Source organism: Vespa velutina, chromosome 10, assembly GCF_912470025.1.
Source record: "Vespa velutina chromosome 10, iVesVel2.1, whole genome shotgun sequence".
Classification (NCBI taxonomy): domain Eukaryota; kingdom Metazoa; phylum Arthropoda; class Insecta; order Hymenoptera; family Vespidae; genus Vespa; species Vespa velutina.
In genome coordinates this window covers 6,615,147-6,637,438 of record NC_062197.1, presented here as the reverse complement: position 1 = coordinate 6,637,438, position 22,292 = coordinate 6,615,147, and the positions used below count along the sequence as shown (strand labels likewise).

At 30.0% G+C, this 22,292-nt stretch overlaps 2 protein-coding genes across 7 annotated transcripts; both read left to right on the top strand.

The window, feature by feature from the left end:
• Nucleotides 1-3,052: 3,052 nt before the first annotated feature.
• LOC124951960 (pyruvate carboxylase, mitochondrial) lies at nucleotides 3,053-19,874 on the top strand. 5 transcript variants are annotated; one of them, XM_047501109.1, is made up of 13 exons: nucleotides 3,053-4,955; nucleotides 11,924-12,498; nucleotides 13,437-13,756; nucleotides 14,005-14,155; nucleotides 14,256-14,467; nucleotides 14,536-14,738; nucleotides 14,816-15,077; nucleotides 15,168-15,486; nucleotides 16,427-16,477; nucleotides 17,193-17,660; nucleotides 17,748-18,137; nucleotides 18,213-19,045; nucleotides 19,203-19,869. In XM_047501109.1, the coding sequence occupies exons 2-13, from the start codon at nucleotides 12,366-12,368 to the stop codon at nucleotides 19,449-19,451; spliced, it is 3,591 nt and encodes a 1,196-aa protein (XP_047357065.1). In that variant the 5' UTR covers nucleotides 3,053-4,955; nucleotides 11,924-12,365; the 3' UTR covers nucleotides 19,452-19,869. The 5 variants fall into 5 exon arrangements, with proteins under 5 accessions (XP_047357065.1, XP_047357064.1, XP_047357067.1 ...); XM_047501108.1 differs by having other exon boundaries at nucleotides 3,053-4,959; XM_047501110.1 differs by lacking the exon at nucleotides 3,053-4,955 and adding an exon at nucleotides 10,271-10,414.
• Nucleotides 19,875-21,042: 1,168 nt separating this feature from the next.
• On the top strand, nucleotides 21,043-22,187 carry LOC124952327. Of its 2 annotated transcripts, none has more exons than XM_047502025.1 (4): nucleotides 21,043-21,229; nucleotides 21,325-21,523; nucleotides 21,617-21,807; nucleotides 21,967-22,187. In XM_047502025.1, exons 2-4 carry the CDS (start codon nucleotides 21,327-21,329, stop codon nucleotides 22,143-22,145), a joined length of 567 nt encoding a protein of 188 aa, XP_047357981.1. In that variant the 5' UTR covers nucleotides 21,043-21,229; nucleotides 21,325-21,326; the 3' UTR covers nucleotides 22,146-22,187. The 2 variants fall into 2 exon arrangements, with proteins under 2 accessions (XP_047357981.1, XP_047357980.1); XM_047502024.1 differs by having other exon boundaries at nucleotides 21,049-21,248.
• The last annotated feature ends 105 nt before the right edge of the window (nucleotides 22,188-22,292 follow it).

Genomic DNA, 22,292 nt, shown 5'->3' with positions numbered 1-22,292 from the left:
TTTCATTGATGTTCCCTGCAAGATACTAAACTTTTGAAAATAGGACAATATTGAATTTAATCGTTCGTATTATTGAAATACTAATCTATTCTATAAGGATTACAGAGATCGATCGAATTCTATTCATAATGGCTTTGTCATCTCACCGTCCGTTCCTTCTTGCATCCGTATTATTTTCTCTCCTTTGACCCTTTTTGCTTAAATATATAGGTAGATAGATAGATAGGTACATAGATGATTATCGATAATTGAATTATCTAGTGAATTTATTCATTAGATAGATCGTACGATTTCAACAGGTGACTTTAAATGGATAGATATACTTGTCAAGGGATTCTAACTCATATTATTCTTTTTGCATAAGATACTTATGATGTCTAGTTATTTCTAGAATAAGAGATAAATGTGTTAATTAATTATAAAGTCTTTATTGCATTTCAAACGACATTAAATACTGTCAACTTTATTTTCTTTCTTTTCTCTTTTTCTTCTTTTTTGTTTTTTTTTTTTTTTTTTTTTTTTCTATTTTTGTTTTCGTTACTGCAACAGCGTTTCATGCAACATTTTTAAATACTTTTATTAATATACAATTATCTTATAAAAATGACGTTGAATTTATTTAGCTCGTATTAAATTTCGAATTTTCATTGAAATTGTTGGACAAACATAGTATAATATTCTTGGAATGATAACGATTAAATTATTAATTATTCATTAAAGAATCTTGTTCAAGAGCGAGTAAAGAGAAACCTTTAGTAAATGTCGTTAGTTCGTAATAATAAAATTTAATCGTTGGAGAAAAATCTTAAATACCTTTCCTTTTTTTTTTGTTTTTTTTTTTTTTTTTCTTTTAATTATTATCATTATATTTGTTAAATATTATTTATTAATGGTTATGGTAGAGATACACGGTTGTCTCTTCTTTCCTTTTTCCATATCCATTTCCGTTTCTCCTTTTTCTTTTTCTTATTAGGAGAAATAGGTTATCGATCCTTCGTATTCTAGCCAAGGTGCAATACATTTGAAATTCCGAAAGATCTTCCCTCTAAGGAATTTCGAATTCGATTTTAGCGAAAGACTTAGAGTATTCTCAACTCGCGTTTCACTTCCGAAGCTATTAATTTAAAACACTCGTATATATCGATCCCATTGCAGCAGACATTTAAACAGTCACGTTCTGTACGATCGATAAACACGACAGGTAAATCTAAAAACGGACGAAGAAATAGCATCCATTTCTTATTTTCTTTAGTACGGCCTCCATTGGGATTCCGTTATTTTCTTCGGCGAAAGATTGGAACGCGTAATATCTCGAACGAAACATTCCTCTGATAAGAACAAGTCCTCGCGTCTCAATATCGTCATCATATTTTTCTTTTTTCTTTTCTATTTTTCTTTTTTCTTTCTCTCTCGGATCGACAACACACTGTACCATCCGATAATTAATTTCCATCTACTCATGTCAATTAATAAAATATGAATTACATTGATTGCTTCAAATCTCTAATTTAATTATAAATCTGTATAATTATAGAAAGTATATACATATGTAAATATATACAGGATGTCCCAATATTAAACGATGCGAACAAATATCTCCGATCGTATTGGTTTTATAAACAAATGCTTGAAATAATAATTATTAAATTTTGAGATGGAAAATGGCTATGTGTATTGCAGCTATCTCATAGAGGTCACTGTTGTCAAGATATAGAAGTCATGTCAATTTTTTTCTTTTTTAATGGAAATCGATATATCAAGTCTAACAAATATTGTAGAGAATATCAATATGAATTTAACCTACACCTATGGTATACTTTATACCGATATATTATCGATTTATGGCGCCTTGAAGTTTAACAAATTGTGCTATATATTTACTTGTATATCTATATATACATATATATTCTACATATATATACTCTAATTTATAAAAGGATGGTTCGATAATTATTGACATATTAAATTAATTTTCATTCGTTAAATCAATATGAAATTATTCGAGTGCAATGAATTAAAAATTGAAATATAAAATATTTCTTTTATAATTTTAATAAACGAAACGTCCTTCTATTTATATGACGATAATTGCATTGAATATTTTAATTATTAAATGTTATTACAAACGATTATTATATCGAATTAAGAAGACTACCAACTTCACAGGGTCCAAATCAGATGCCAATGTCGATGTACATCCTTCTAGCAGGATTGGCAGGATTAGCGAGTCTGAGTATCATCTTAATGTTTTACGTTCAACGAAAGGCGTCACGACGGCAACGGCACGACGTTGAGGAACCAGAAACAGAAGTACAGGAAGAGGATAAATCGACGTTATTGGGCACTGATTATCACGAGATCGAGGATAAGGAATAATTAAAAAACGATCAGAAGAAATTTCGATGATTGTTGACCTCGCGACTGAAATTTCAACTAATTTTTTAAAGGACGCATTTCTTGACCGAAAGACGCACACATGACGACGATGACGATTTTAGAAAGAACGAGAGAAAGAGAGAGAGAGAGAGAGAGAGAGAGAGAGAGAGAGAGAGAAAGAGAGAGAGAGAGAGAGAATATAGATTTTCTAATAACTATGTCTACCGCGTTTAGAATAATAACAGGACGAAAATGAGATTTGAAATCTTTCAATCTCTTTACTTTGACGATCTTATTAAGACTGGATAAGTAGTAGTTATTGATATTTTTCCGATATATTAGTTTAGTTATTCGTTTCGTTGGATCTTCCCACGAAGAGTACTCATTTTCTTACAATAAATATTACAATGTTTTTCTATATTTTATAAATAATAACATTTTCGATTTCCAACGGAACGAAAGAAACGTACATGTGTATCGTACGCGTATGTATGTATGCGTACGTTAACGGATAGAGCATACGATTCCGTATAAAAAATAATGTTCGATGTGTTTTCGATAATAAAATGAGATAATGAGAGTAGACGCGAGATGATTAAAGTAAAGAAAAAAAAAAAAAAAAAAAAAAAAAGAGAAAAAGAAAAGAAAAAAGAAAAAATAGGGGTTTGGGATGGGTGGGAGGGGAAATATGGAATATAAAAACGGGAGATTAAATGATGTCATAAGTAACGCAATAGAGCAGTAGCAAAAGAAAAAGACGGTTATAGTTTCTATTTTAAAGATTATATTTTTTTAACTTTATTCATTTCGACTTCCAGAGATACGCGCACGGACTTATATCTATGTCGATTAGGTGCGCCATGTTTGTGTGTGTGTGTGTGTATGTGAATGTGTGCATGTGTATATGTATATGTATATGTATATGTGTGTGTGTGTTTGTGTATGTATAACATATGTGAGAATGAATTTGTGCTTCGAGTGTGTGTATCTGTTGCGTGTACGCGTGGGTGTGTTCAATGACGCCCATCTTTTCGTATCTCATAGCGGATGGATCGTAAAATGATTTTTTTCTTTTGCCTCCTACGAATCTTTCGCGAGTTTTTTTACGCGTTTTATAATCGACAAACAAACGAATGAACGAACAAATGGACATATGTAGTACAAATACACACATATACACACGCTCCGGCGCGCGCGCGCGCGCGCATGCATACACATATACACATAAATGTATACACGGACGTATATCACACACTCTTATGGATTTTACGCGAAATGCTTCGCAAGGGGCACACGAAATATTTATATTACGATCGTCGATTTCAAATACGAAAGGTCGGCCATCGTTTACTAAACTCGTCACTTCGTATATGTATGTATAACAAATAGGGTGCTTCGTACATCTACTCAACCGTTAAAAAAATAAATATATATATATATATATATATAAATAAATAAATAAGTAAATAAATAAATAAGTAAATAAATAAATAATAAAAAGGAAAAAAAGAAAAAAAAAATATTACGAACGCCATGCTTCTTGACGAACGTACGAAAGGATCGTTTTAAAATACGTATACTGTATATTCATGCGCATATATATATATATATATATACACACACACACACACACACACACACATACACACATGTATGCGCACATATACTCTCCTGTGATTGATTGCTTTGTGTGAGTGTGAACGTATGGTGTGTATAATTTATATACATATACATGAATATTTAGTAACGAGATAACAATTAACGAGAAACGATTCTTCGATTGCTATTCCAACATGGTCGAACAAACACGAATATTAACATTTTTGTAAAACGAAAACAGGAAAAAGAAAAAGAAAAATAAAAAGAAAAAAACACGATTACGAATATATATATATATATATAATATATTCATTGATAATATCGAATGAATGAAGAGCAATCGATTCTCGATACTAATCTTGTTGCAAACCTAGTTAGCTTAGGTAGGCAAATAATTGTGTGTACATATATATTTAATTAACATTAACGTTGTATGTATATCTCGATATCGCGCATTACCGGAACACGGTGCATTTATTTATTATCGGGGAGGATCTGGATCGGCCGATGGAATTAGCTGATTAGGGGCCTATGAATGTATACAAAAAGGAAATAAAACATTGAAAAAAAATCAAGAGACGATGCAAAGAACTGTTAAAAAAATGAAAAAAAAAAAAAAAATGAAAAAAAGAAATGAAAAAAAAAAAAGAAGTTGATAACAGTCAGAAGTTTTCTACCTTATCGAATGAGGGTAAAGAAGGAAAAAGAAAAAAGAGGAAAAGATAAATGAGTGACAAACGGAAATGAAAAGATTCATCGAAGAATCGTTCGTCGATAATATAGATATCGTGGTTATCTCTCTCGAGAAGAAATTCATATCGATTACGAAGTTTCATCTTCCTCGCGTGTTCGCCACTATTTTTGTAGTAGAGGTCGAGACACGAAGGGAAACGTTGCGTGAGAGAGTTCAGTACGGCTCGGGCTTTAGTCGGATCGAGCTCTGGCCTCTAATTTCTGTTCTCTCCGCATCGCTGCATCGTGTAAGTACGTAAAGCCGAGGACAATTTTTTGAATCGTTAGCGAACGAAAGATAATCGTGATGACATATCCGTGACTAAATAATTACTTTTCTATTCTCGTTCATAAAAGGGATGTGGGAGAGGGGATAGAGAAAAAACGAAAAAGCAAAAGAAACCAAGCAGCAAGTTTACAATTTGAAAGATATTGATCATTCGAAAACATTTGACATACTTAAAAATAAAAAAGAAAATAAAAATAACGATAACATAGGATTATTATTCTCGTTCGTTTCTAAAGAGATTTTATAAGATTATTCTTTTAAAGGGCCGAAGGTCCATCATTTTAATAAATCTCTAACACCATTCAGAATACAGAAATATCTGGTTAACCCTCATAAAGGTATCTATACGATAAAATATAGTCCATAATAAGGGACGGTTATGTCGTGATACGCTATTACCGATCAGTCAAAGGGGTCAAAGGCAAAAGTGCTTTTTCCCACCGTAAATTCTCTTAACGTAATTGCGTATTATCTTTTACATAACCAACAACGTTGAAATTTTCATTACATATATCGTCACATATATCTAAAATGATTACATTTATTTACTCGTAAATGTGAAAATTATAAGATTTCATTTTAACTAATCATTTTTGGATAGAAACGTTAATGCGTATTTTATTGTACCGTTTAAAATTTCATAAAAAGTTTATTGATAAAAAGATATGACTTTAAGTAATAGTACCTCGTAAATCTCATACGAGACATCTCTCTCTCCCTCCCTCCCTCTCTCTCTCTCTCTCTCTCTCTCTCTCTCTCTCCCTCTCTCTCTCTCTCTCTCTCTCTCAACGTTCTCGCCAACTAACGCTGCTGGATTAGCGACTGAGTGAGTGACGATGCGCGGCGCTTTGCGATGCGCTAAGAGAATGACGTATCGAAGTGGGAGCTACGTTATACGCTTCGAATTTGGCGAGATGTAGATGAGTCTCGTTGTCTCTCTCTCTCTCTCTCTCTCTCTCTCTCTCTCTCTCTCTATTTCCCTCTCCCTCTCTCTCTCTCTCTCTCTCTGTGACATGTGTTTGTTCATCATTCGATACGACGACGTCGAGGAGGAGCTTCATATCACTCCCAATGCAAATCATGCGTCGATCATTTTAAAGACGAACACGTTTTCAAGCGTTCGAAATTCGAAAAAAAAAAGAAAAAAAGAAAAAAGAAAAAGAAAAAGGAGAAGATACTACTCGATCGTAACTTTTTGTTCTCTTCGATAACAGATGAATATATAGAAAGAATATTTATTTACTTATTGATTTATATATATATATATATATATATATATATATATATATATATTTCGTCACGTATCTATTCTTAAGATTAAAATTTTGATCAAATCTATATAGATAATATGTTACCCATTTTATTTCTAGTGTTACGATCAACCTTAATCGGTCATTAACTCAATTTTTTTTTCCTCCCGTATTTAGTTACATATATACGTATGTACGTACGATATGTAAGCATACACGTTTACAATGAGTAACAATGAAAATAAATATGATTTTTAGTTATTTCTTGGCCGAGGATATATATTCAAGATAATATATATTATAGCGATGGATCGTTTTAATTTTTATTTTTTCTTTTTTTTTTTTTTTTTTCAATTAACGTTATATCGTTTGATCTAATAATGTGATAAAAACTGAGTCAGAATCTTAACGTTGTTCGAATACTCGAATAAGTCGTCTCTTGCGAACTTATCTTTTCTCGAATTTCTTTTCTTTTTTATTCCTTTTGGCCCTGAACTGGTTCCCTTGGACACTCGAAGGAGAACTCGTTCTCTAGTTGGATAGAAACAAAGTTTTCATTAACGTTTATGGGAATGTCTGAAAGATTGCATATATATATATATATATATATATATATATATATATATATATATGTACATATCTATATATTAACAATTTTCAACGATAATACATACTTTGCTTTTATTTTTATTTCCTTGATATAGTAGAGTGATATCAGATACAACGATATATCATTGAGAACGTTTGTCTTCACTTTCTAACCCATTTAAAATTAATCTATTCGTTTATCATTCATTTAAGAAAAAAATGTCTTTCCTTCATTCTCATTTTTTTTTTTTTTTGTTTTTTTTTTGTTCTTTAAGACCATCTCTTTTACATACTTTTGAATACGAGTTGTCTAATTGGCGGTTCGTGTTTCAAAATAAGACAATTGTCTTCTTGATTATCTAACTTCTAATCCAATCTAATCGTTATCTCTTTTACGTACAATGTACGGAGAACATACGAGAATATATATCCTTTTACGACATAAATAGTCAATAGTTTCTTAGAACGAAATGAATGGAATAGGTTGGACAATGATCACTGGATCCATTATCTTCCATGTAGTTATATATATATATATATTTTTTTTTTTTCTTCAAGATCTTTTATTATGCTTACGAAGATATAGAATTAACATTTCAAAGATAGTGGTAAATATACTTTTATTTTTTTGAGATTAACTTTCTCGAGTAATGGTGTTTATTATTATCTTTTTGTGATTTTCCGCAAAAAATTATCGTAAAAATAGTTATCATATATGTAAATATATATATATATATATATATAGTGTCCGTCTATAAATGTCTAATTAAATATTTCGCAATCGATTAAAATTAAAAGAAGAGAGTTTATTAAGAAAATTTGCATTATACAAAAATTTACATTTACACGCTTAATTTTTTTTTACATGCACTTTATAGTCGACTCAAAGCCATGCAAACTTCTAATATTTACAAGAGATGATATTTTGTAATATCCTATATGGATATCAATCATGTATAGGCGCAATAAAATCGACACGGTATCGGAGAAAAGAGCCTTTTAATGATAATCTAAATCTTGAAATGAAATAATAATATCAAACAAAATAAATCATTGTTACGATTGTAGTATCATATTAACGATAAGACTTCAATATATATATATATATATATATATTTGTTTCTTTTTTATAAATTTTTAATAAAACATTTGTAATTCTATGTTTATACAACATTCTTTTTCCTTTTTTTATTTTTATTCGTGAAACATATCGGCACAGTTTGACGGAAAAAAACCTGAAAAACCTTATGTATATATATATATATATATATATATATATATATATATGTAACGTTGTAGCTTGATACAAATTTCGAATTGGTTTTATCTAAGCCATAGTACGATTGATTGATGAAAGTATGAAGCCATGAAACGTTTTCTTCGACAAGTTTATCGTGGTTTCTTATTTTTGTTATTCGAAGTAACACGAACTTGCTGTTAATTTAATTACACTCACGCTAGACATTACGATCTCTATATTAAGTCGGAAAAAACCATATACTGACGTGTTTGAAAAAATATGTGCGGTTCGTGAACATTATTTTAATAAACAAGTTATATATGTATATATAATACGCATATATACATTTATATTGTATATGTATATTAAAATGTATTACGCATAACAAACGAATCGTTTAGAATTTTACGATTCATCAGTATACAAAGAAATATGCATTTTTCCTTCGATCTTAACTAGACTTAATGTTTTACGGTATATTATATTTTTTACAGCGATTATCTGGAACATTTAAATATTTATATAATTAGCATAATATAATAGTTAATTCCAAGTAACATTTACAAAGACATTTATTAGACAATTTAAATTATCTTTAAAACGAAGTACAATCGGTAGAATCATTTAGATTGGTTTTCATATTTGTGTCAATGACAGAATGAAATTGTAAAATATAAGTTATACATTAGAAAGAAAAAAAAAAAAAAACGAGAGAATAAATACATTTAAATATTGTTAACATATACGAATGAAAGACATATAGACACGAAGGAAAGATAAGTTTTAATGATGCAAAGAACAAGGTCGTAAATAATTTGTTTTTTCTTCCCTTTTTTTTTCCTTTTTTTTTCTTGCCTTCTTTTCTCTTTTCTTGTACTTTACATTGCAAAAAGATCTGATAAAATTTATCTTGATCTTTTTTCCTTTCTCTATGATATAAAATTTTTTTTAAATACTCGTCTAATTTTACTTGTTACAATATAATATCATTATAATATCATAATTAGATTTTATATCGAACCTCGTGCTCTCAATCGAAGAGCAAGAGGTTAACAGTGGGTGCGATTAGTTAGAAATAATAGTTACGTAAACCAAAGCCGAAGTTCGGCTCCAATTGCATTCTTCAAGTAGTTTATCAATTTCATGAAAGATTAAAATTTGAATTCGGTGCAGTTTATTTCACACACACGCACACACACACATTCTCTCTCTCTCTCTCTCTCTCTCTCTCTCTCTCTCTCTCTCTCTCTCACTCTCTTTCTCTCAATGATGTCAAAGACCGGACAAAATGGTTTCTGTAGTTTTATTACGATTTTTTTATATTAATATGGAAGTATTTGTTTTCTTTTTTCCCATTTTTAACAACACATACGATAACAGATTAATTTAGAGCATTGACAATTTTACATTATAATGAAGAAAGCATCATAGAATCAATGATAAGCAATTTGTTGTTTCTCTTATTTACTTACTCGATATATTTAAATTTAGTTACTCGATATATATAGATACATTCTTTTTTCCTTCTGATAAGTAAAAATTTTTATTTTTTAATGAAAAATATCGTAATATCGGTTGATATATACTGTTATACAAAATATTAAGAAAATGATAACAGAATGAAGATATAATTCCGTTTTTTTTTTTTTTTCTTTTTTTTTTCCTCATATGATTATGTAATATATAACGTGTACATATCTGGAGGAAAAATGAAATTAGAATTCCTACGAAAAACGAGAAATATTTTAGAAGTAAATTCATTTTCCATTAACTCCGTATACGTTGAAATTATTAAAAAAAATATAATGAAGAAATAATCTATTTCTAAATGAGTTTTATCTAGAGAGAAGATAAAAAGAGAGTAGGGAAAATAAATTTCGAAAAATTTAATTTGACCAAAAATGGAAAATTTAAATTAAAATGAAAAATTTAATTAATTTTTCTAGAAAATGGAAAATTAAAAAAAAAAAAATTGAAAGAAATAGTATTAAAAAAAAAAATAATAATAAAAAAATTCACGGAGATGCTTCGATATTAATTCAACGATATGAAATTTGATCGAACGACACATTTTGATCGAAAATATCGATTAATACGAAAAGTACCGTGCTTATCAATGTGGGATAATTAGCTCTTCTGAAAGCTGCGCAGTAACGTCGAACGTATGGTGGGATCGAGGAGGGTAAGGTAGGGGAAAACTAGGACTACCCCATTCACCTGAAATGCTTTTGTATAAATGTCATAATCAATGTACGGAACGGAATAGCTTCTCGGTCGTATCAACAAATCAAGAAATTCAAGAAAAGATTAAAAATTTTTGTTTCGATAATTATCAAATAGGTATGTACATAGGTGCGAAAATTTTTTTATCAACATTATTCTTCTTATCTTACGTTATCTTACGAACCATTATTTTTTTCTTTCTCTCTCTTATTTCTTTTTCTTTCTTTTTTTTCTATCACTGTAAATTTAGTTTATATCCACTCGTTTTATATACATACACGATAGATATACATACATATACATATATATATATATATATATGTATCAGCGAACGACATTCAAATTAGAAACCCACACCCACGTAATATTCAAATCGAAACGAAGAATAAGAGTCCATTTCAATTTTGCCAATGCAATTTTTTTTACTTAAAGAGATTTCTTATTTGCACAACTGAAAAAATTTTTCAATATTATCATTCGTTATAATCAATTAAATTGAAATAATCCAACTGTTATTCTTTTTTTATTGTCTATATCAATAAATTGATTTATATAAATGGGACGAAAAAGGACGGAAAAAAAGATCATGAGGATAAATATGAATGATATCTCAGGTTTATCGAAAGGATGATTAGGCAGGCAGTAAATAACGCACATTACCAGACAATGGCAATAAAATTACCATCTTCCGAACAAGTTCATAGTTTATAATATGTTACGTAATAATAGCAGCAGACTACCATGAAATAAATAAGCTGACGAAAGAGATGGTGAAAGTATTTTTTTCATTTAACGATAAACATCGTTGATGAAACGATAAAAAGAGAGAGAGAGAGAGAGAGAGAGAGAGAGAGAGAGAGAGAGAAAGAGAAAGAAAAAGAAAGAAACAAGAGTTCGAAAATCTTTACATTACGTTCGCATCTATATTTGTTTGTTTAGATAAAGCGGAATAATACAGAAAGTTGTGTCGAAAATATATAGAATTTATTTGTCTTATCGAACTTGAGAGTTTTTAGTCATAAATGTCTTTATCCAATGAAACTTCAATGATTAATAATTTAAAATTAATGAAATCGATCATTTTCGATCGTAATTATTGAATCGTTCCAATGAAAAATTCTATTATTAATATTCTTTCTTTTTTCTTTTTTTTTTTTTTTTTCTTTTCTTAAGACTGATATTCACCATTAAATGTTTTAATAGAGTGTTAACATTTGGATAACATATTTATTGTTTTTATTATTATTATTTTTATAAAGGGTAAAATGCGGAAAGGTCATTGACCGTCGACGCTCTTTTTTTTTTTTTTTTTTTTTTTTTTTTTTATCCTATCAGATATAAATATAAATCCTTTTTCTGGATTATCTTCTGACAGCTGTAAATTATGTTTGCCACTTGTGACATTTAATAACTACGAACAGGATAGACTGAACTCTGAACATATGGTTCGAATGTCGGACGACTTTAATTATTATGAACGGCCACGCGTTATTGTTTTAATAAAAGTACTGATAAAAGTTTAACGAGATCATGGTGCTTTCCTTCGATGATTATTTTTCTTCGCAATTAATTTTATTTTTTTCTGTTTTATTTTTTTTGTTTTGTTTTTGTTTTTGTTTTATTTAGATATCCGACGTCCATCATCGAAGTAGTCTCCCCTTGTTATTAATAAATATTTAAATACGATAACTTAATTAATTTAATTTACATTTAATAAGAGAACTTAATAAAAAGAAAGAAGTGTTCAATGAGAAGATAAAACGTCTTCTATTAAAGAGAAAAAAAAAAGAAGAAAAAAAAAGAAGAAAAAAAAAAGAAAAAAGAAAGAAAGAAAAAGAAAAAAAAAAGAAAAAGGAGAAAAAGAAAATGCCTTAAGAAGAAAGAAGAGATATTGAATAGAAAATATTGGATCTTATAACACCGACTTTTTTTTAATAAATAGGTGAATAAAACAAGAAATTGGAGAATAACGATCATCGATAGTTATCGGAGTTATAATTTTTACAACGAATAAATAGAAAAACGTTTACAAATATATCTATAATATAGAAAGTTCGAATAATCGAAGATGCAGTCGATAAGAGCCCAGCAAGTCTTGTCAAAACACAAAACGATACTACATACATGGAGAGTCAGCAAGAATTTATTCGCCAGCGATGTTCAGTACAAACCTATCAGAAGTGTTTTGGTGGCAAATCGAGGTAAGTGATTTAATTTCTTTCGAAATAAAAATAAAATAATAGTAATAATAATAATAATAATAATAATAATAATAATAATAATAATAATAATAATAATAATAATAATATAAATAATAATAATGATAATAAAGTAGACAAAAAGTACAAATAATTAAGAATAAAATAAATAAAAAGAAAGAAAGAAGAAAAAAAGACGTTTAATCGAGTTGAATTGACCTAAAAAGATAATTTGATATTGCTCATTGGCTTTGACCGATCGAAAATTTTTGGCTCCATTACAGTAGAGCTATTTAGCTCAATACCATTGCCAACTAATTCAACAAACCGATCCAAAAAAAATGGTAATCCTTTGCAAATATCTAACTTATTAGACAAACATACGATAACGCGTAAGCCGAAAATTATGCACCATACGATCACGAGTCCACTCATGATAAGAATGACGAATATTGACTCAATCGTTGACGTTAATTCAACAAATGATCATTCATATTGTTCATAGAAGATCATTTATATCTTCAAATAATTCAACACTATCGTGAAAGTATTGCTTCGATTGGCCTGAACATGTATTAATTATTAATTCAGAAAGAAAATGATGTTTCCTCGGACGATAGATAAAATCGCAATACGCGTAATGGAATCCAAAAGTTAATTATCGAAAGTAAAATTTATCTCTGATCGATTACTCTTTGAATTGCTGTTTTTTTTTCTTCTTTCTTTCTTTCTTTTTTTTTTTTTTTTGTTCTCTTCTTTTTAATCACTCCAATACTTTCTCCGATCGATAGATTCGTGAGATAAATAAATTTTTAATAAAACTTCAATGTTACAATAAATTTTTTCGTTTTTTGAAAAAAGAAAAAAAAAGAAAAATTAAATAAATAAATAAAAAGGAAATATTTTATATGACTTATTATTGATTTATATAACTTATTTAGGGGAGATCGCTATTCGTGTTTTTCGTGCTTGCACCGAACTCGGCATTCGTTCGGTAGCTATTTATTCGGAACAAGATAAAATGCAAATGCACAGACAGAAGGCCGATGAAGGTTACTTAGTTGGAAGAGGCTTACCACCGGTCCAAGCTTATCTCAATATACCGGAGATTATACAAGTAGCTAAAGAGAATGACGTTGATGCCATTCATCCAGGCTATGGTTTCCTCTCAGAAAGATCAGATTTTGCTCAAGCTGTGATCGATGCTGGATTAAGATTTATCGGACCTAGTCCGAAGGTCGTTCAACAAATGGGAGACAAGGTGATGACTCAAGAAAATGACGTGAATAGTTTAAGAACTGCAATTAATCCTTTAATGGTTATGATTTCTTTTTCTTTTTTTTTTTTTTCTTTTTTTAATAAATTAAAAAAAAAATTTATTACTTAATACTTATTAATTATTAAGTGAATATTAAAAGTGAAAAATTATGTAAAATATTTTTATCGAAATTTACTGTGAAATAGAAATTTGTAGGGACATACATTAATGAAATAAAATTATATTATTAGGTGGCTGCCAGACAAGCTGCTATAGCAGCTGGAGTACCGATCGTTCCAGGAACGGACGGTCCAGTGAGGACTACCGACGAAGCCATGGAATTTTGTATGAAACACGGCCTTCCCGTAATATTCAAAGCTGCTTATGGAGGTGGAGGGCGAGGTAGACCCCAGTAATTGATGACTGTTTTTCGTTATTACACTTATTATCGAATAATTATTAAAGGTTTGAGAAACGATCGAATCGTTTATTACATCGACAGGTATGCGTGTCGTCAAACAAATGGAAGAGGTTCGTGAAATGTTCGAACGTGCATCGTCCGAGGCAAAGGCAGCTTTTGGAGACGGTGCTATGTTCATCGAGAAGTTCATCGAAAGACCAAGGCATATTGAGGTACAATTACTCGGTGATCAAGCCGGTAATGTTGTACATCTTTACGAACGCGATTGTTCGGTTCAACGTCGGCATCAAAAGGTGAGATAATCGTGATCGTATTATTATTACTATGATAATTTTAATAATCAAATTCATCATTTTGACAGGTTGTGGAAATTGCACCTGCGCCACGATTGGATGTCAAAGTAAGGAATAAGATGACTGAATACGCCGTAAAACTAGCAAAACACGTTGGTTATTCGAACGCTGGTACCGTTGAGTTTCTAGTCGATGAATCAGGAAACTTTTACTTTATCGAAGTTAATGCTAGGCTACAGGTCGAACATACGGTTACGGAAGAGATCACCGGGTACTTTTTCAACTTTCAATGATATTATATAAAAGAGATAGACGACAAGTGATTCGTCGTTATTCAATATGTTTTAGGATTGATCTTGTCCAATCTCAAGTACGAATCGCCGAAGGGATCACTTTACCTGAGCTTGGTATGACGCAAGAGAAAATTGTTCCTCAAGGTTTTGCCATTCAGTGTCGTGTTACGACCGAAGATCCAGCAAAAAATTTCCAACCAGATACTGGAAGGATTGAAGTCTTTCGATCAGGAGAGGGTATGGGAATTCGATTGGATGGTGCATCTGCTTTTGCTGGTGCTATTATATCACCTTACTATGATTCCCTTCTCGTTAAGGTATCTATAATGAATGAAAAAAAAAAAAAAAAGAAGGAAAAAGATCAATTTTCTACAAAAGCTAGTAACGTGTTCTTGTTTCAATAAAAGGTGATAAGTCACTCCGCAGATCTTCAATCGTCCTGCGCTAAGATGAATCGCGCATTACGTGAATTTCGAGTTCGTGGTGTGAAAACCAACATACCATTCTTACTTAACGTTTTGGAGAATCAAAAATTCCTCAACGGGAACGTCGACACCTATTTCATCGATGAGAATCCACAATTGTTCCAATTTCAACCGAGTCAGAATCGAGCTCAAAAGTTATTGAATTATTTAGGAACCGTTCTCGTCAATGGACCTAGCACACCATTGGCTACTACTCTAAAACCAGCAGAGATCAAACCTCACGTTCCACAGATCGCTTTAGGTATGATATTTGAAAATGTAGCAAACTGCTTGTGCGTTTGTAATTATTATTGTAACTCTTATTCTAATTCGAAAGATTTAGAAATGAAAACGTTAATAACGATCTAGTATATCAAGTGGCAAACAAGTTAAAACGCTAGAGATCTACAAAGGATACGCTTTGATACGTGGGTCCATAATAAATGGGAGCACACTTTTCTTACTTCGCCTTTAGGGTGTCTGCCAGTCTCTCTATTGATCGGTAATGATTGCCAGAAGGTGATCAAGATTTCTTATAAGGTGATTTCAACGTCGTGTGAATAATCTTTTCAGTCTTTGCTAATCCAAATGTTAATATTTCAAATAACAATCTATTACGACAGACACCCTATTTTTAGCCCACCCAAACTGAAACATTTTGCTTTCTCTGATGGATGACGATGGGCAAACATTGGACAAATCTTTAATTGGATAAATTTTTATCGCATTTTTATGTACTTATATTTATATTCATTTGCACAATTTGCACCACGTCATCGTACGCAACACTAATGCACTATACGTGAAAGATCAATATTCGCTATTGTCATACTTTTTGTTCTTTTTTTTTTTTTTTTTTATATATTTTTTCTTTTTCTATTTTATATCATACTCATATGTATTTCTCTTTTATAATTTCATTTATCTTTCCATTTTTTGTTGGATTTATTATCGAAGGAGAACATTTGTGATTAAAAACTCATTTAAGTTCACGAGCATGCTTAATAATGAATCAACGAAACGATATATCCAAGTTGTGCCTCTAAATTTATCTACGTTAAAAGAACTAAATCGTTAATAAAATTCTTCTAAACTGACCATACCTTGGATAGCCGTTAATTAGAAATTAATGGTGCCACGTAACTTATTACTTTTCATTGTTTATCGCATGCTTTTATTTTATTGTTTGGCAATGTTTTTAGACTTTGCTAAGCTTGCAGCTGCAGAGGAGAACAGTGATCCAGATACACCAGGTAGGCAAACAATATTGATTCTTTTGTATTTTTATATATACTTGTTATCAAGTATCCATTTATTATTATAGAGACTGAAGAACATGTATAGCTTGCAAAAATTATTCGATAATAATCTGTTAGTTTAGTTAGTACATTATCGATGCAATATACTTTCTAAAGATATTAACTACACAGCAATGTATGTGTGTGTGTGACTGGAGTACAAAAGAATATCTTCTTGAATATATAAGTAGGTAAAAAAATGTAATATAATATGAAGAAATATGTATACGTTCCTCGTAGACATAAATAATTGGCACATTAGGAAGATTTTAATATTTATAACACTTTCTTTTGATATTGTCTTTGCATGACTTAAGGTACACTTGTAAGAATATAATTTACACGTAAACGGTGCATCTCACTTGTAGCTTAATTAACAAACATGATTGTCCGTTTGTTGCATGAACGCCTATATGTGTATTTATATATATATATATATATATATATATATATATATATATATATATAAATATATATATATACAGCATGATCATATACTGTCGTATAACTACACACAAAGCTTTAATTTTTATAATACACGTGTGTGTGTGTGTGTGTATGCATGAAAAGAACTAAACTTACGTTAACACGTTTATGTCAATTTTATGGGAAGAAAAAACACAAGAAAAAGAAAAGATCATTACTGATTAAAATGCATTACATCTTGCAGACGTTATGGATCCACCGAAAGGTTTTCGTCATATCTACAAAGAACAGGGACCAGAAGCATTTGCCAAAGCCATTCGTCAACACAAAGGTGTACTACTGATGGACACGACATTCCGTGATGCACATCAATCTCTCTTAGCTACACGCGTCCGATCTCACGATCTTCTAACGATCTCACCCTTTGTGGCACATAAATTCAACAAGCTTTATTCCTTGGAGAACTGGGGAGGTGCAACCTTCGACGTAGCATTAAGATTTTTACACGAGTGCCCGTGGGAACGTTTGGAAGATATGCGTAAAGCCATTCCCAATATTCCTTTCCAAATGTTATTAAGAGGTGCTAATGCAGTCGGTTATACAAATTATCCGGACAATGTTGTTTTCAAATTTTGCGAATTAGCCGTTCAAATGGGTATAGACGTTTTCAGAGTGTTCGATTCTTTGAATTACATGCCTAACTTGATCATCGGTAAGACTATATTCTTTTCGTCAAAGATATCTTGGAACTTTTTTTTTTTATGAACAATTATAATTAACGGATTAAGATCGTTTTCAGGAATGGAAGCAGTTGGTAAAGCCGGTGGAATCATAGAGGCCGCGATTTCATATACAGGAGATGTCAGCAATCCGGAACGTAAAAAGTACGATCTAAAATATTACACGGATTTGGCAAATGAATTGGTCAAGGCTGGCACTCATGTCCTGGCGATCAAAGATATGGCAGGCCTTTTGAAACCAAAAGCTGCAACAATATTGATCGACGCTATCAGACAAAAAAATCCTGATGTGCCAATTCATATCCATACTCATGATACCGCAGGTGTCGGGGTTGCATCGATGCTGGCCTGTGTTGAAAGTGGAGCCGATGTTGTTGACGTTGCTGTTGACAGTATGTCTGGAATGACTAGTCAACCTTCCATGGGAGCCATTGTCGCGTCATTACAAGGTAAAGTATTCGTAATAGTTTTATTTTTATTCAGGTTTCTTTTTGAAGTCCATTAATTTTTATACAAAACTTTAGGTACACCAAACGATACCAATCTGGAACTAAACGATGTCTCGGAATATTCGGCTTATTGGGAACAAACTAGAACGCTTTATGCACCTTTTGAATGTACTACGACGATGAAGTCAGGAAATGCTGATGTATATTTGAACGAAATTCCAGGAGGTCAATATACAAATCTTCAATTCCAAACGTATTCCCTTGGATTGGGTCAATTCTTTGAGGATGTCAAAAAGGCATATAGGGAAGCCAATCTGTTACTCGGAGATATCATTAAAGTTACACCTAGCTCAAAAGTAGTAGGCGATTTGGCGCAATTCATGGTACAAAATAAACTCTCTTCTAAAGATGTACTTAACAAGGCCGAAGAATTGTCTTTTCCGAAGTCGGTAGTTGAATTCCTACAAGGTGCGATTGGTGAACCTCATGGTGGATTCCCTGAACCTTTTAGATCTAAGGTTCTGAAAGATATGCCAAGAGTAAAGGGTAGACCAGGAGAGAACTTGGCACCTTTAGATTTTGCCAATTTAAAGAAAGAATTACAAGAAATCTATCCACATGTTACGGAAAAGGATGTTATGTCTGCAGCCTTATATCCTAGCGTGACGAACGATTACTTAAACTTTAAAGAAAAATTTGGTCCGGTAGACAAACTTGAAACTAGAATTTTCCTCACAGGGCCAAAGGTAGGCGAAGAATTTGACATAACTATAGAGAAGGGTAAAACGTTAGCCATTAAAACTTTGGCAGTTGCCGAAGATCTTACGAAAAATGGTGAACGTGAAGTATTCTTCGAAATGAATGGTCAATTGAGATCTGTATTCATTAAGGATAAAGAGGCTGTTAAGGTAGGATTTATTAAATTTATATATATATATATAAAATTATTAATTATTATTAATTATTAATTATTAATTATTATTAATTATTATATTTATATATACATATATCAAAAATCTTTTTGATAATAATCCAATGCTTTAATTCATTCTCATTATTTCTCAGGAACTTCACGTACATCCAAAAGCGGATAAAAGTAATAAAAATCAAATTGGAGCTCCTATGCCTGGTACCGTCATTGATATCAGAGCAAAAGTTGGTGATACGGTAGACAAAGGTGCACCTTTGATTGTCTTATCTGCGATGAAAATGGAGATGGTAGTGCAGGCACCAAAGGCAGGAAAAATAAAAACGGTAGATGTTAGTCAAGGAGTAAGAGTGGAAGGAGATGATCTTCTTGTGACCCTTGAATAAGATGAGCCAAAATTATAGAATATTCATTAGTCATTTTTTTACATAATTCGTTACAACAGAAAATCTCTCTGCATTACATTATTTTCATAATACATATGTTCTTCGCCCTTTCTAAAATTTTATCAATCACGGACTATTAAATATCGAGAACACTTTCGAATATTTACAAAAAATACATTATTTTTCACATTCTTCTCTTCTTCTTCATCTTTGTTAGAATATTTATAATTTCAATGATGCTATAATAGCAAAAAAATTTTTAATATACGTATATAATACTGCCTAAAATGTAATTCAATTGTGCCTAAAATGTCAATTCATATTAGAGATATATGTATGCTTTATAAAATATTCACAAAACAAAAAGAATTGGTTGCATTAAAGTAATAGATTTTTTATATTCTGATATACATAAATGAATTCATTTGTTGATTTATTATTAAAATGTATCATATAATAGTAATTTTAATAATTCCCACGAAAACTAGAAATATAAAATATAGAAAACAGGATAGTTAGATTTTATATATATATATATATATATATATATATATATATATATATTTATATATATATATAAATCAATTACCTATATTTAAAATTATGTACAAAAACAATGACTATTTTTCTCAATCTAAAACAGTTCTAGTAAGAAAATATCAGTGACTCCTGGGTTTTTGTCATATTTAAATTGCTCTATTTAAATTGTTATTTCAGACTATATGTAGATATGTCATATCTACCCTGAAAATTGTCAATGATTAACCGTCATATTCTCTGGTTTCACTGATAATTGTATATATAGTCATAAGTGAACATAAGTGAACATAAGTTTTTAGCTTATACTTGTTATAAATGTATAATTGTATTTGACAAAAAATTATTGTGCTAGTTGAAGTAATTATAATATTTTAAAGCTGCATATTATTCATAATAAATGTATTAAAAAGAAAAAAAAAAAGAAAGAAACAGACCGTTTCATATACAATCATTTTACATACAAACATTGCTGTTTCTTTGACAATAGTTGTAAATAAAAGTTATAACTTTTGTGCAAATTTATAAAAATATTTGAATTTACCAAAAAATTGAACATTTTTTATGAAATAATAAACAGTTAATATATATGTGAATTTATCGTCTGTATGTTATTAAAAAACATTTTAAAACAAATTTACATGTATACTTTATGAAGTCATTTCTTTTTATTTTTCGTGATTAAATAGAATGATGATTCAATCTTAAAATTTTTATAGCAAAAATATCACTTGTTCCGATCAATAAAAAATATGTTTTTACATATGTCTCGGATTAATTATTGTCACAATTAGAACGAATTGTCAAGAAAATTTAAGAACAATTTCTCTTTAAGAACAATTCCGTTTTTAATTATTTTTAAAAAGTTATTTTGCACCATCTGGTGGTACTTCAAAAGAATTAAAACTATTATATAGTTTTTATATATATACACACATATATATAATACTTATCATATATATATATATATATATATATATATATATATATATATATACGTAAATTATTTCTAGGTTTTTTTTCGTTAGGTAATTTAAATTTTGAATTCTTTCTGTTTCTAAAAGTTACTACAAAAAAATTAGAGAAGTATTGGTAGGAGGGAGTTACAATATTTGAGGAAACTACAACCTAGTATCCGTCAGTTTCATGGATACTGTCGACGTTTCATGCCGAAGATAGAAATCGTGTTTGTTGTGTTATCAGTGACGGAAGTCGTGAAGGCTTTTTTGATTATTTAAAAGGTCGCTTTTATAGAAAGAGGTATTTAAAATGGAATGTTATAGAAGGAAATTATTCAAATAATCATTAACAATATAATAACAATCGTTTCTTTCAGAAATGAGTATTAATCCGATGAAATGGAAAACTAAAAACATTATATATACAATAATAATAATTTCTATGTTTTATTATCTTTTTATTCATAAGAAAACTATGCAAATGAAGAACGTAGGTATTATCAATAATACCCATCCAATTTATGTATGGGAATTTGTAGCAGATTTTAGCAATATGAGATTATTAAATCCACTTATGTACGTACCTTAATATTATTAAATTCTCGATAAGAAAAAAAATTAAAAAAAAGAATTAAGAAAAAGGATATCACGAAGTGTTACAAATTTTAGAGATGATTTCAATATCACCGCGGAGAGTGGAAATTACGATCACTGGCAATATTCCGTTGAATATAATGAACATTTACGTTATATACCATTCATAAAAAACTTTGCTGTTGGACATTATTCGATAAAAAAAGAAAACGATGATTATTTAATAAATTCGAATCATAATACTTGTTTCTTTGGTTTCATATGTGGTAAGTTGTTTTGTTCTCGTTTTTGTTATTTTATTCCTTTTTTTCTATAAATAGCAGTGTGATCTTAGAGGCAACACAGCTTAGATTATAATTGTAAAATCAGTCATTGACTTTCATAAAGTTCGATTCTAAATTTCAATGATCTCGTTCAAATTTCAGTGAGAACAACATCTGAATTTAGATTCGAGAAATACGAGGAAAAAAACACGAGGTGCACCGAAACCGTAGAATATCATTGTCCGATTACTGTTATGTTTTTGTGCGACGAAGAAGTTAAGGCACAACGGAACGATATAATGGATCGATTAAAGGCGGCGTTTTCATCAATAGAAAAATAATACTTTCGATTTCTCGAATTTTTACAGCCTAATGAAATATTTCAAAAATACATGTTCAAGAGATTTTATATATATATATCTATATATATGTATATATATATATATATATTGTTAGGATAATAACGATAAAAAAAAAAGAAAATTGAA